Below are 13,748 nucleotides of genomic sequence, written 5' to 3' on the forward strand. Positions count from 1 at the left end.
GCCGCTACTGTGATCAGACAGCAGCTCAGTTTCGACTATTGCGCATGACGTCGCGATGCGCAATAGGCGTGACAGATATTCGCAGCGATGACAGGTTTGGTACTCAGGTATTGGTGAGTAGAATAGAGGAATGATTTGGCAGAAGAGATGATTCAGCACAAACATGGGAGAGTGGGAGAGGAATTGGACTGATAACAGGATTGATAGGAGAATGAGTAAACAAATAATCTAGACAAAAAATTAGAAGGCAAGTGAAAGAACACAGATTGCAGAAAGTAATTACTAAATTAACTACTGAAACAATATCCTAAATATCTAAATTCCTTAGTGCTTATTTCTAAAATTATCAGGTAATTGGCTTAATGATAAAATCAAGTGAAATTTACTTAATCTAATATGTTTTTGGACAGGAGAGCATATGATAAATGAATTGTATATTTCCAACCTAAAACTAATATTCTTAAAACTACATTGTTTAAGGTAATTGAATACCGCTGAACTTATACAACTATTTACAACTAAATTTATTATAGTACGGTGAATTAGTACGGCAAAGAAGAGGTATAGACATACCACCAGGCAAACGAAACACATAGTACGGGACTAAACGTAAGTTTATGCATGAAAATATGTTTAAAACAAAAAACAGCATAACACACAGAAGCAAATAATTTAGTTCTTGGTTTAACTGCTAGATAACTGTTAAAATGAAGCATATTCTTTTTAGGATAATAATAATCTTCCGGACAGTAAATCAACCCCAGTACCGGTCGTTTTATTCCCGGGATTATTATTGCGGAATTTCCCGAAAAGTTGGCAATTTTCCAACAATAAGAATTATGGCAAACGTCCATTATGGCTATCGCACATTATGGCTAACGTCCAAATAGGAAAATAACAGTATGGCTAACGTCCGTATGGTTAACGTATTCATGGCTAATGGGGTTTATAGTGTTAACCCAGCGAATCCTGCTTGCGAAACTGGAACGCTTAGAGTTCGAATCTCGGTTTACCAAATGTATGGAAACTTACCTTGTCAACCGCCGCTTTCACGTAAAACTTGGTAAAACGAATAGTTCGGGAGTGCCACAAGGAAGCAATCTAGGACCACTGTTATTTTCCCTGTTTTTCAACGATGTTTGCTCTATCCTACCCGATGCATGTGCAATTGCGTATGCAGATGACCTGAAAATCTATTTGATAGTAAGATCAATGCAGGACTTCCAGCAGCTGCAGCGGTATCTTGATCTTTTTGAAGACTGGTGCGACAGAAATGTGCCGTAATATCATTCACCAACAAGCAATCTTCTAGATGCTGGTCTTATACAATCTGTGGTGAAAGGCTGGAAAGAGTTACAAGTATCAAAGATCTTGAGGTGGAGCTAGATTACAAAATGACGTTCCGTGATCATTACTCCAACATCATCGCAAAGGCTAATCGGAGTCTGGGCTTCATCATCCGCATTTCGAAAGAGTTCCGTTATCCGTACTGTTTACGAGCTCTGGTACGTTCCGGGTTAGAATCAGCATCTGCCGTGTGGACTCCTCATCATGAATTTTGAATTAAAAGGATAGAGACAGTTCAAGCTAAATTCTTTAGATACGCCCTACGGTTTTTGCACTGGAATAGCCCAAATGAACTCATGCAAAATGGATGGGGAGAGTGGAAATACCAACTCCCTATCTTTGACATTTCGTGAATAGAGGGCGGGCTCTTCTCCCCACTCATTAGGGCATCCTCCTGTTGGATGGCCTGTCGTTTGACAGGTTGCATAATCCTGTTGTTGGAAGGAGATTCTTATTTATCCCGTGGATGCACGTGGTAGTTAGTTCCATGTCATCATCAAATCATCATCACTAAGCACAACCCACTCTTTGGCTCTATTTTTCGAGCGGATTTTTTCACAAAACGGAATGTTTTCACTGCCGATGACTTCTAAATTTGATTAACTTTCTTTACCGTAAGATTTGATAAGGAGTAACAAATTGTTGAGATACTGTTAAAAACCTAACACTGCTTCTTTTAAAAAAAAAATTATCTTTAAAAATCTAACACTGCTGATTTTTTTCAAAATCCACAATTTCGGTCCCATCCTCATCCGTCCTTCTTGAACAGTTTCTTTTCCAACCCGAAGCATGGATACTCAAAGGCTATGCTCAAAATACCGCCCAGCACAGCACTCACTCCCACCAATCCAAATACCCTATGGATCAAATCTTGCCCACTGAAGTACACCGGAGCCTTCAAAAGCATCGTAATCAACACCGCCTGGATGGCAATGTGCACCAGGTACATCGTATACGACAATTAGGCCATCGGTTGCCAGAAACTCCAGCTGAGAAACTGATGCACTATCCCACCCTGGCCGTTGCAACCAACAAAGATTGGCCACATGACTCCAAAGACCCAGAACGAACGGTGCAGAGATTCGTAGAAGACATCCACTGGAAACCGATTGTAGTCACCGACGTAGATCTGCTTCAGCGAACAGCAGGTCAGGACCGGCATTGCGATTACCAAGGTCCAACCCAAGAATTAGCGCTCTCCTTGGCAATCGGATGTTTCTGGATTTGGTCCGATGTAATATGTACTCAAACAGAACCCCAAAAAGCCAAACGGACATGTGGGCATGCATTAGGTGATAGGTCTTCCTTGTCATTAGACCATATCCGATGGCCGCAGCCTTGTTCAATCGATACCCGTGAAGGTAGTGAAATCGAGAAGAGCGCTAACAGAACGATGACCGGAACGAATCGTTTTCCGTACTTCCAAAGAGGAATCAGTATTAGTGGGGGAAATAATGTAGAGTTGAATGTCCACCGAAAGGTACCAGGTATGTGGAAGGTACATATCATTCTGGTGGACGTAGTTTTGAACGTATAGAAGAGCCGACCACCAACTCTTGGAACAGGAGTTTTAAATCTGTAACCTTCCTTATCCAAAGTAGTTGATGAAGGCCAACGTGAACAGTATCATGGCGGCGTAGGCTGGAGTGACTCGGATGATTCGATGGAGTTTAGCTTCCGCTTGCGGTCTAGCTCACGGAATATGTCTATGGCTTTGCCACCCAGACGGTGGAATAAGACTCCATAGTAGCTACTGGCGTACTCTGTTCGCATGGAAGTGTTGGTAAATAGTTGGAAGCCCCATCGCTGTATCGTGGACATGGTTAGCGATAATCCAAATCATCGACAAGGCACGTATGCCGTTGACGCAGTCCATTGTTCCGCTCTTGGTTTGGTTTTGCGGGACCGTGGCACTGATCTTCACTAGATGATTGTAGAATGAGAAACGTTCCACGTAGCTAAGAACAACTTTGTGGGTGTAGACAAACAAGAGGTTGGCTATCGTGGCAAGCACCATGGCAGTTATCGTGAGTGTGGAGAAGTTCGTCGTCTTTGTAGGCAGACGTTGATCACTTGCATTCCATGATCTTGCAGGAATGCGTCCGTCAATTCCAACACCATCCGTGGTTAACACATATCCGGTACGCAGATACCGTACCAGATTGGAGCGATAGGAAGATGCAGCACTGTCACGTCCACCATCAATACTGCCATAGTAGTGCGAGTAGTGTACTCTTCGACACTAGTCAAAGTTTCCAAACTCGTAGACATTGCCAAAGAGGCCTTACCCCACAAATCTAACACTACAAATAAATTCCTTAAATCAGCACTCCTACAACCACCATCCAAGGTATGAACATTTTACAGCTCACAGATCATCGTTTCCAAGAGCTTTCGCAAACAACTCCAACTGATTGACACACGACCGGTCAACGCCAGCCACCGTAGGATCCGAGAAATTCCAAGCAGAACTCTGCCGTCCAAGAAAATCCACAAACTCCGGAATCAAATTGAGAAGCTCCGTTGTTGAAGAAGCAAAGCTCAACCAAATAAGCAATGCAGCCACGATGCAGCGCTTCCTAGTTCAATGGTGAAACTGCCAACGAACCGATTCGGGGTTCACCAATTACCCATTAAATGCAATGATAAAGCCCAAACCCCGACCCGGATAAGATAACAAAGACAAACGACAATACTGTAATCACCTATAATGCTTTATTGTCGTGATTTTCGAATCCACTCACGGGCGTATCGTTCGGCTACCTGGATCGGTTGCTCGATGAATAACCACCAGACGAGAGATAACACGCCGCTTAATCCGATAACGCCTAGATTTACGTATTGTATGTTTACCTCGCTAAAATAGAACGGTTGATGGATAACTCCCGTGAAGCTAACCGCGATTACAACGTAATGGATAAGGTACATCGCGTAGGACAACCGTGCCACCGGTTGCCAAAACGTCCATGCCAGAAAGTGACCCAGAGCACTGGCATGCCCGTTGATACACATGAAGATGAGCCACATGATACAAAGCACCCAAGCGACCCGGTGCAACGCTTCGTAGAAGGCATCCCCGAGGGGATCCGCCTCCCGTGGTTTGTAGATTTCGTGGGCACAGAACATGATGAACCCGGTTAGGGCGGTGGCAGCGATTGACCCTCCTACCAGGATGACAGGTGAAGGAACGATTCGCTTCTCACGGGTACGGAACAGTAGAAATCCAAAAGCGATCCCACAGAACCAAACGGCCATGCGGGCGTGAGTGGAGTAGTATGTTAGGCGATCACGCTCGAACTCCCGGTCCGGGGTCATTGGTGGATTGAGGACAAAGTCGTTGACCATGAAGCTGGTGAATACGCAGGCCACCGACAGCAGAACTAGGAATGACAATCCAATCAGAGTTAGGGTGCCGAATTTCCAAAGAAGGTAGATGATTAGCGGAGAAATAAGGTACAGTTGCATGTCTACCGAGAGGTACCAGGTGTGGGGTAAGCACTGAAAATAAGAAAGGTAATTCAGAGAAGTAATGATGAACATCTCGAGCAATACCATTCGATCTGGATTGACGTAGTTCTGTACAAACAGCATCGCCGACCACCAGTTATCGGAGCAAGCATCCACTAGTGGTTGAACATAGTGGCGGAACAGTGGACCTTCACCGAAGTACTCCGCAAATGCAACCACCGAGAAGATGAGAAATCCGTAAGCTGGGACGATTCTGAGGATGCGATGGATCCAAATCCGCGACACGACAACCTTTCCGGTTGCGGTGACCTCCTTCAGGACGTTGTAGGTTAAAAGCAAAGAACTTAGCACCAGGAAAATGTCCGCCGACAGCGCCGAAGCACGGTAGCTAATGAGTCCCATAGCGGATTCGAAGTATTCTTCTCTGGCCAAGTGATTCGTGGTCGGTAGCGTTCGAATTGCATCGTGAACGTGGTACATGATGATTTGCAGCATCATGAACGAACGAATTCCGTTGATGCAGTCCAGGGTGTCGGTTTTCTCTTTGGACTTGGGTGTCGTTCTGAACAATGCGAACAGCTTGTAGTAGAGAGATAGCTCCTTGATTGGCTTGGGAATCGACCGTTTGAGTATGAATCCAAGGACTTCCACGACCGTGCTGGCCACCATAATGGTTGCAATTAATCCTAAAACGACTCTGAAACAAGACTATCAGACTGAAATCTGTTCTGTAAACAATAAATACAAGCCTTACAGAGCGGCGATGGTTGTCCCACCTAAGCTCCCCGTTGAATCATCTCGGTAGCAAAAATCGTCTTGACTGTAGTCCGTCACTATTCCAAACCCGTTTTCGAGTGCAAACTGATCCACCAGCTGTTTTACGAATCCTGCTTCGCACGAATCCGGAACGCACATACCCAACCACAGTTCATCGAGCGAATTATCCACGGTTTGAAGGTTCAACCGCACAGTGCAGTGCTGTCCGTCGAACACTCCAGCGCTATTGCGTACCGAAAGCCGCCGACATTGATCGAAACTGCCCGGAGTAAACGAGTTTCCGCTTAACAATCCCGATGGCAACTTCCCCCATGAATCGTACACTGAAACAAAGCTAAATCATTAACGGATCACTATTATCTACGTAGAAACTTACTCTGCAGTGCCCATCCTTGCTCGTTCCGTAGTCCTAAGCCAAACTGCTCCAACTCGTACAAACACAGTCGATCACGCCATTCATCCTCGGAAGATGTCAGGTTCGTCCGGGATCTAAACTCCCCAAGATAGACGGCTAGTGAGAACGGTAGGCCTTCCAATCGTTGAACCACTTGAGACCACGATAATCCAATCAAAAACAACAATCCGAACAGCGAAAAATGAAGCAAATGCATGCTGACTAGCTGCTGGCCCGGTCAAGACCCAAACCCAAATAAGAAAGCCAAACTTTATTTTGGTCAACTACCCCGTGCAGCGATAAGATTTCAGCTGTGAAATCTTATCAATGAAAGTCAATCCTTGGGGGGGGCGGGGGAGTTGTAAATCTTTTGCGAATAGATATGATTTCAGCGTTTCGTTCAGTGCATAAGAGTGCCAAAATCGCCAGGGATGAAGTGAGCGCTTGCCTGTGTATTTATATGGGAAATTAGTTTCTAAGTAGTAATTTATCAAGCGTTATAAATGGAACTTCAAAAATTGCGCTCCAAGGCAGAGAAACACTCGCGGCTAACCCGATGGCTCCCCAAATACGGTAGAATAGATCCATCATGCTGAAATGTGCAGTCGTTTTTGATGACGCAACCGAAGCCATCGTGAACAATAGGACATGCAAAAGATACATGGTAAACGATAGCCTGGACAACGGTTGCCACAGCGGAGCGCTTAGAAATTCGTTGATCACTCCAGCCTTACCACTAACACACGCTAGAATTACCCACATGAGTGCTACGGCGAATACGGACCGGTGCAGTGACTCGTAGATTGCATCCAGCACTTGCGGATATTGGTCAAAATCTGGACGCTGAAGTTTGTAGTTGGCACCCGCGATCAATCCAAAAATGGTGAAGCAGATCACCCAGCCCACCGGCCAGATCCACTTGGGTACACTCAACCCGTAAGTCTTCGTTTTGTACAGGTAATATCCGAAAATGATTCCCCAAAGCCATACGGCCATCCTGGCATGGGTGGGGAAGTAGGTTAAGACGTATTTCAGCCCATCTCCAGATGAATCTATGTAGCTATATCTGTAGTCCTTGACGATGAAGGTTACGAAGACGCTTCCCATCGAGAGAACGGCTAAGGAGGCTATAACGATGAGTACTCGCTCTCCGTAGCGCCAAAGCGGATAGATTAGTGCAGGAGCCAGGATGAACAGCTGCATGTCAACCGAGAGGTACCATGTCCAACCCAGGCACTGCGTTCAAACGAGACTTGTAGTTATTTAAGGACCCAATGATCCCTAGACTTACCATCCGAGCAGGAACAACGTAGTTTTGAACATGCAGCAAAGCTGACCACCAATTCTCCATACATATATCCCTCATATCGCCAATTATCATCCACAGTGGTCCTTCTCCCATGTAGGTAGCGAACGATACGGTGAACAGAACCAAAGCAGCAAACGGTCCCGTAATTCTAATGTACCTATGCAAATATAGCATCAATGGGTTGAGTCTACCCTTGGCGTCGAGCTGCCGCATCAAGTTCATTGCTACCAGAATTCCACTTAACACTAGAAAGGTATCCACTGCTAGATACCCTGTAGTGTATAAAATGGCGGATGTGAAGCTGTCTAGGTAACTGTGCACAGCAGGATTATTATCAAATGGAACTTGGCCTAGGGCTTCGTGAACGTGAACAGCAAGGATCCAGATCATGGAGATCCCTCGAAGACCGTGCGCGCAATCGATCATGTCTGAATTAATTGGTGATCTTGGGCTGATGTGCAGGATGCTCTTTACATTTCGGTACAGAGAAAACGAACTATACAGTGGATTGACGAGATGGCCCAACCAAATCTGTCTGCACTCGTATGCTGTGCTCAGCAGGACTACCACAGCAATTGCAGCGAATACGACTCTAAAATAGATTTATTACTCACTCAGACGTGGGATGTCTCAAACTTCAGCTTGTTAACTTACATCGCCACTACGGTAGCTCCATTGAAATCCACTTCTTTGCCGTGCTCACACACCCATTCCGGACCGTACAATGGTAGCATCTTAGCACCCATGGTCTCCAAATACCCACTATACATTTTTTCAACAAATACCGGTGCGCATACACGAGGCATACACAACCCAGCGATCAACGTTCCCATGTCTCCGGGAAATCCAACCGCAAATGTACAATGCTGGCCACGAATTCCATTCCAGTTGAACTGCCTACACTGATCGAAATTCCCCAACGCCCACGGATTCTCGTAGTACAATCCGGATGGAATCTTACCCCACGAGTCGAACCCTGCACAAACGATATAGAGCAATTCAGTGAGGTTCGTTAAGTCGTCCAAGCGCGACCCATCGATGTCATCGTCATCCTCGCGTCACTCACACTCCAATCCGTAACGATCCTGATTGAGATAAGCTTCCGCCAGCTGGCGAACTGCCGTCACACATTGTTGATTCGTCGACAGCTCCGACGAGGACAGTATTGACTCATTGAATGCCACTAGGTAATCCAGAAATTGGCGATTCAATAGCAGCACATCGTCGATGCTGTAATCTTGCTGAGCCACCACGGCAGTTGTTGCGCCAAAACCAAAGACACCAGTTATCATCAGTAATCGAAGAATGGGACACATCTTGTCCGTGGCAGTGTTTCCGTTTAACTGACGAGTTTGACGCCAAAGGAGCCGAACCGAGTTCATTCCCGTTGGACAAATCGAATTGTCTGACCAGTGTGATTAGATACCGACAATCTATTGCAATTGTTCGCGTTCTATTGGATCTTATCCACTGCAGTACGCTAGAAACGCGACTTAATAGTGTCAATGTGTATTTTAGTAGCTAAATTGGTTTACGTGATCCAATCTATTATTATTATTTTTTACTTTCAATCTAAACAACTTTGGTCAGGAAGTCTTCTCTCACTGTAATCTAAAGCAATACAATAAGACGCTGAAGCGATTGCATTTCGACGGAATAGTCACGCTGGGTGTTTTGTTATGGAATTTCTAATGAGTGTAAAATTACGGTTCATTGCTGTTGCGATAGAGAGTGAGAAAGCAATTCACAGATAAACAGACATACGCGCACATTTTTTTTTATACGTCCTGGAAGTTCTGATGTGATATCCAGAACTGTTCAAATTTTATGAACTTCTCTCGAAAACCATCCAAAGTCCAATGAACTTCCTGTCAACAACTGTAATCCAACTTTTTAAACTTCTGAATCTTTAGAACTCTAGGAATCTTCAAGAAATTTGAACACTCTTAAAATTTCCGAATTTCCATGGCTTCCTATAAAACTTCCAAACTTTCAAAACACTAGGAGTTTCTGGAACCCCAGCAATCTTTAGGATTATTCTACCATCTACTCGGGTTTACATACGAGAAATTCTAGCTGAAAGTGGATAAATTTACCGGCACTAGTGTTTTTAAGAACCTCGAACAAAAAGTGGCCGGTGTCTGGGAGAATTGTTCATACTAAATATGATTATCTTAAGATTCAAGACACATTGGTAAAGTCTGAATTGGTTAACACTCATAAAGCTTGAGCAATTTGAATGAAAGGTTAGCTAATTAATAGTTAAATAGGCCTTTTCATAGAAAAATAAGTTTTTTTTACTTTTAAATCAACTTACTTCAATTTACTTTGATGCTTTTTGTAAAATTTCAAAAGCAGTTTTTTTCCGACGCATTATTTCAGATTGCAAAAAGCTCACACTATTCGATTCCTTTTGATATTTTACACAAAATGACGCGAGCTTTTTGCAATCTAAAATAATGCGTCGAAAAAAACTGCTTTTGAATTTTAAAAAAATGCATCCAAGTAAATTGAACCTTAAGGACCTAATCCATTGTTTGACTTGATATAGTTTTTCGGACTCGGCTGTCACCCCTAAATGCAGTGCACCCGGTGCAAACAAGTTGGATTGCTGCGATTACCGCGTGATCACACTTATGATCGGCGCCTACAAGGTACTCTCCCCACTCTCCCAAATTCTATGCCGCCTGTCACCATTTGCAAGAGAGTTCGTGGGGCAATACCAGGAGGGATTCATGGGTGCCCGCGCTACCACGGACGAAATTTTCACGATTCAGCAGGTTCTGCAGAAATACCACGAATACAACGTGCCCACATATCATTTGTTCATCGATTTCAAATCCGCATACGACACATTCGATCGAGATCAGCTATGACAGATTATGCACGAGTACGAATTTCCGGATAAACTGACGCGATTGGTCAAGGCAACGATGGCCATCCAGCTTCTTGGCTTCGCCGATGAAATCGACATCATGGCACTGAGCTTTGAGACGATGGCGGAAACGTACATCAGACTGAAGGCTAAAACTATGCGGATTGGACTTGCCATCAACGCATCAAAGACAAAATACATGAAAGGAAGAGGTCGTGGTTTCCAGCTCATTATCCAGCGATGTCAGCAACAGCGCATGCACATACCCTCGCAGTCAAATTGATCCTATCTTCACCATTTACTACCAAAACGTAAGAGGTTTACGAACGAAGACAACCGAGCTCCGCTTAATGCTTTCAACATGCGACTACGACGTTCTGGTTCTCACCGAAACCTGGCGTCAGATTATCATTTCTTCCGCTGCAACCGTAATCGAGCTACCAGTCAGCTTTCCAGAGGCGGCGGTGTACTTATTGCGATAAAATCCAAGCATTCATGCACATCAGTTTCGCTCGAGAATTGCGACCGTCTGGAGCAAGTGGCTGTGCGCATCACCCTGCAGCACCACTCGCTATTCATCACCGGAATCTATCTCCGTCCTCTCTCCAGCCTGGATTTAAACACGTCTCACACTACTGCACAACAGACTATCTTTGAGAGATCTTCGAATGCCGATATCATCTTGGCAATGGGCGACTACAGCCTTCCGTTTCTGAGTTGGACTTTCGACGAGGACGTGAACGGTTATTTACCATCAAACGCGTCCACTGAACAGGAACTGGCTCTCACGGAACCGATGCTCGCTAGCGGGCTAATCCAAGTCAATTCACTGTCTAATTTGAATGGAAGACTGCTTGACTTAGCCTTCATCAGTGATCCGGATAACATTAACCTTCTTGAGCCTCCGGTCCCTCTACTGGATATCGATCATCATCATAAGCCATTCATCTTACGACTTGATGCCGACTGCAATCCGCATATGATATCGGACTGTGATTCATATCCACCTGAATTGGATTTCAGGCACTGCGATTTCGGCTCGTTGCATAATGAACTGTCCACTATCAATTGGCAACAGATTCTGGATGGTGTTTCTGTCAACGCTATTGCTGACCAATTCTACGACAATCTGTATGAAACACTCTATGCGCGAGTTCCTCTCCGGAGGCGTGTTACGAGGTTAACCTCAGTGCAACCCTGGTGAAGCCCTGAGCTACGTAATTTGCGGAACGTATTGCGTAAGTCGCGCAAATGCTATTTCAGTACCAGAACCAACGAGAGCAAAAATAGTCTCCGATTAATCGAAACGAGATACAACGGACTGTTGAAGCCTAGCTATGGGGAGTACGTCCAGCGAACGCAAGCGAATCTGAAGCAGCACCCATCGGCGTTTTGGAAGTTCTTTAAATCACAACGGTCTGGTAATCGTATTCCGGACATAGTTGAGTTTAACGGGATCGCTGCTAGGTCCCCTGTCGATGTTGCTAACTTGTTTACGCGCTTCTGCCAATCAGTTTACAACACAAATTCACCTCCTCTAAATCCTTCAAGTTTCGATCGCATCCACAAGTACAACCTGAATATCCCAACGTTGCGCTTCTCACCGGACGACGTTATGAAAGCCTTGAATGACCTCGATGTTTCTAAAGGCCCTGGGGTAGATGGTATTCCCCCACCTCTGCTCAAATATTGCGCACGCTCACTCGCTTCTCCGATCTCCTGCATATTCAACCGTTCGCTGAGCGAAAGATCATTTCCCAATGTTTGGAAGACAGCTTCAATTGTGCCAATCCATAAAGCGGGTAATCGAAACCGAGCTGAAAACTACCGTGGAATATCAATCCTCTGTTGCATTAGTAAGGTCTTTGAAACCTTAGTGCACAATGCTCTGTACAATGTGGTTCATCCTATAATATCGGAGTTCCAGCATGGGTTTGTCACAGTGCCACACGTGTACACTACCGAAAAATTAAGAGCTATTGGATTCCCTACTTGGTTAGTTGATTGGATTCTCTCTTACTTGACCGACCGCCATTCCTTCGTTTCGGTCAGTTCTGCACGCTCGAAGGCCTTTGCAATTACTTCGGGAGTACCGCAAGGAAGTGTGCTCGGCCCAATGCTGTTTGTCCTTTTCGTCAACGATCTGTGCCTTCAGATTTCTTCATTTAAGCAAATGTTCGCCGACGACCTGAAGATGTTCAGAGTCATCGCGACCGTACTCGACTGCCTCGCCCTGCAAAATGACATAAAAAGGCTACTCCTATGGTGCCAAGAAAATTGTATGAGTGTCAACATAGGAAAATGCAAGGTGATATCGTTTTCCCGTCGGAACACCACCGTCAACCACCAATACACAATTGGATCCGTGTCATTAGAGCGTGTTACCTCAATTTGTGATCTTGGTGTTGCTATTGACTCGAAGTTAAGATTCAACGAACATATTGCACTTGTCACGGCTAAAGCTTCTACGGTTCTTGGATGCATTCGACGCTATACGTGGCAGTTTACAGACATTTTTGCACAAAAAACATTGTTCTGTACTTTGGTACGTAGCATCCTGGAATACGCGGCCTCTGTCTGGACACCTTATCACGCATCGCTGATCATCAGAGTCAAAAGAATTCAGAAGGTTTTCATTCGATTCGCGCTGCGCAACCTTCCATGGAACGACGACCCGCTAAATCTGCCTGACTACACTCTGCACGCAGTATGCTGATTGATTAGGAAACCGCACAAATATTCAGCTACTAGTTAAACGTCAAACCTTCCACAAGCAGCATCCGTGACCTGCGAATTCCACCCGATGTCCCTTCCCTCCAGATCAACGATGCTCTTACCTTCCGGGAGCTTCAGGTTGCCCTCGGCAGCAGTACTGGTAAATCTGCCGGGCCGGACGAGATTGGATACCCGGTGTTAAAAAACCTCTCCCTCGACGGAAAAACGAGGCTACTCGCCCTCTTCAACGACCTATGGCTCACTGACTCGTATCCGGACCTCTGGAAACAAAGCCTGGTAGTGCCCATTCCGAAGAACAACGCGGCGATTGGAGAAGCCTCCTCCTTTAGGCCGATTGCGCTCACTTGCTGCGCGGCAAAAGTGATGGAGAGAATGGTAAATCGTCGACTTAGGCAGTTCCTGGAGTCTAACAGTCTCCTTGACGAACGGCAGCATGCATTCCGGCAAGGACATGGCTCCTCCACTTACTTTGCAGCCCTCGGGAATGTACTCAAGGAAGCCCAGGACAACGGTCACCATGCGGAGTTAGTATCCTTTGATATTTCAAAGGCGTTCAACAGGACGTGGACGCCTGGTGTCATCAGGCAGCTCATCGGCTGGGGCCTGAAAGGCCACATCACGCACTTTGTACGGAATTTCCTTCTTGATCGTACCTTCCAGGTGACTGTCGGGAACACTCGATCGGATCCGTTCCCCGAGGAAACTGGAGTGCCCCAGGGATCCGTCATAGCGGTAACGCTATTCCTGTTGGCAATGAACGGGGTGTTCAGCCGACTGCCCAAGAACGTGCACGTAATCGTCTATGCCGATGACATACTCATCGTCGTAACGGGACGAACGAC

General features: G+C 45.5%; 2 protein-coding genes and 1 pseudogene across 2 annotated transcripts; all 3 read right to left on the reverse strand.

Moving 5' to 3' along the window:
* Nucleotides 1-2,095: 2,095 nt before the first annotated feature.
* On the reverse strand, nt 2,096-3,726 carry LOC135702798 (nose resistant to fluoxetine protein 6-like; annotated as a pseudogene).
* Nucleotides 3,727-4,044: 318 nt separating this feature from the next.
* LOC135702766 (O-acyltransferase like protein-like) lies at nt 4,045-6,251 on the reverse strand. The gene is made up of 4 exons (XM_065223805.1): nt 5,969-6,251; nt 5,570-5,915; nt 4,900-5,512; nt 4,045-4,845 (listed from the first exon to the last, which is right to left on the reverse strand). Exons 1-4 carry the CDS (start codon nt 6,201-6,203, stop codon nt 4,063-4,065), a joined length of 1,977 nt encoding a protein of 658 aa, XP_065079877.1. The 5' UTR covers nt 6,204-6,251; the 3' UTR covers nt 4,045-4,062.
* A 203-nt stretch (nt 6,252-6,454) lies between these two features.
* On the reverse strand, nt 6,455-8,041 carry LOC135702799 (nose resistant to fluoxetine protein 6-like). Its single transcript, XM_065223841.1, has 3 exons — nt 7,950-8,041; nt 7,278-7,887; nt 6,455-7,222 (listed from the first exon to the last, which is right to left on the reverse strand). Exons 1-3 carry the CDS (start codon nt 8,039-8,041, stop codon nt 6,455-6,457), a joined length of 1,470 nt encoding a protein of 489 aa, XP_065079913.1.
* Nucleotides 8,042-13,748: the final 5,707 nt, after the last annotated feature.

The sequence above is a fragment of the Ochlerotatus camptorhynchus genome, unplaced genomic scaffold (assembly GCF_037179485.1).
Source record: "Ochlerotatus camptorhynchus isolate MF236.1 unplaced genomic scaffold, CSIRO-AGI_Acam_v1.1 ptg000197l, whole genome shotgun sequence".
NCBI classification, from domain to species: domain Eukaryota; kingdom Metazoa; phylum Arthropoda; class Insecta; order Diptera; family Culicidae; genus Ochlerotatus; species Ochlerotatus camptorhynchus.

Coding starts and splice junctions, on each gene's coding strand:
- LOC135702766 (XM_065223805.1), bottom strand. CDS start 6,203: ATGCATTTGCTTCATTTTTCGCTGTTCGGATTGTTGTTTTTGATTGGA. Junction 5,513..5,569: donor GGGACAACCATCGCCGCTCT/GTAAGGCTTGTA, acceptor GTCTTGTTTCAG/AGTCGTTTTAGGATTAATTG. Junction 4,846..4,899: donor ACGTCAATCCAGATCGAATG/GTATTGCTCGAG, acceptor TCTTATTTTCAG/TGCTTACCCCACACCTGGTA.
- LOC135702799 (XM_065223841.1), bottom strand. CDS start 8,041: ATGGGTGCTAAGATGCTACCATTGTACGGTCCGGAATGGGTGTGTGAG. Junction 7,888..7,949: donor GGAGCTACCGTAGTGGCGAT/GTAAGTTAACAA, acceptor AATCTATTTTAG/AGTCGTATTCGCTGCAATTG. Junction 7,223..7,277: donor ACGTTGTTCCTGCTCGGATG/GTAAGTCTAGGG, acceptor GTTTGAACGCAG/TGCCTGGGTTGGACATGGTA.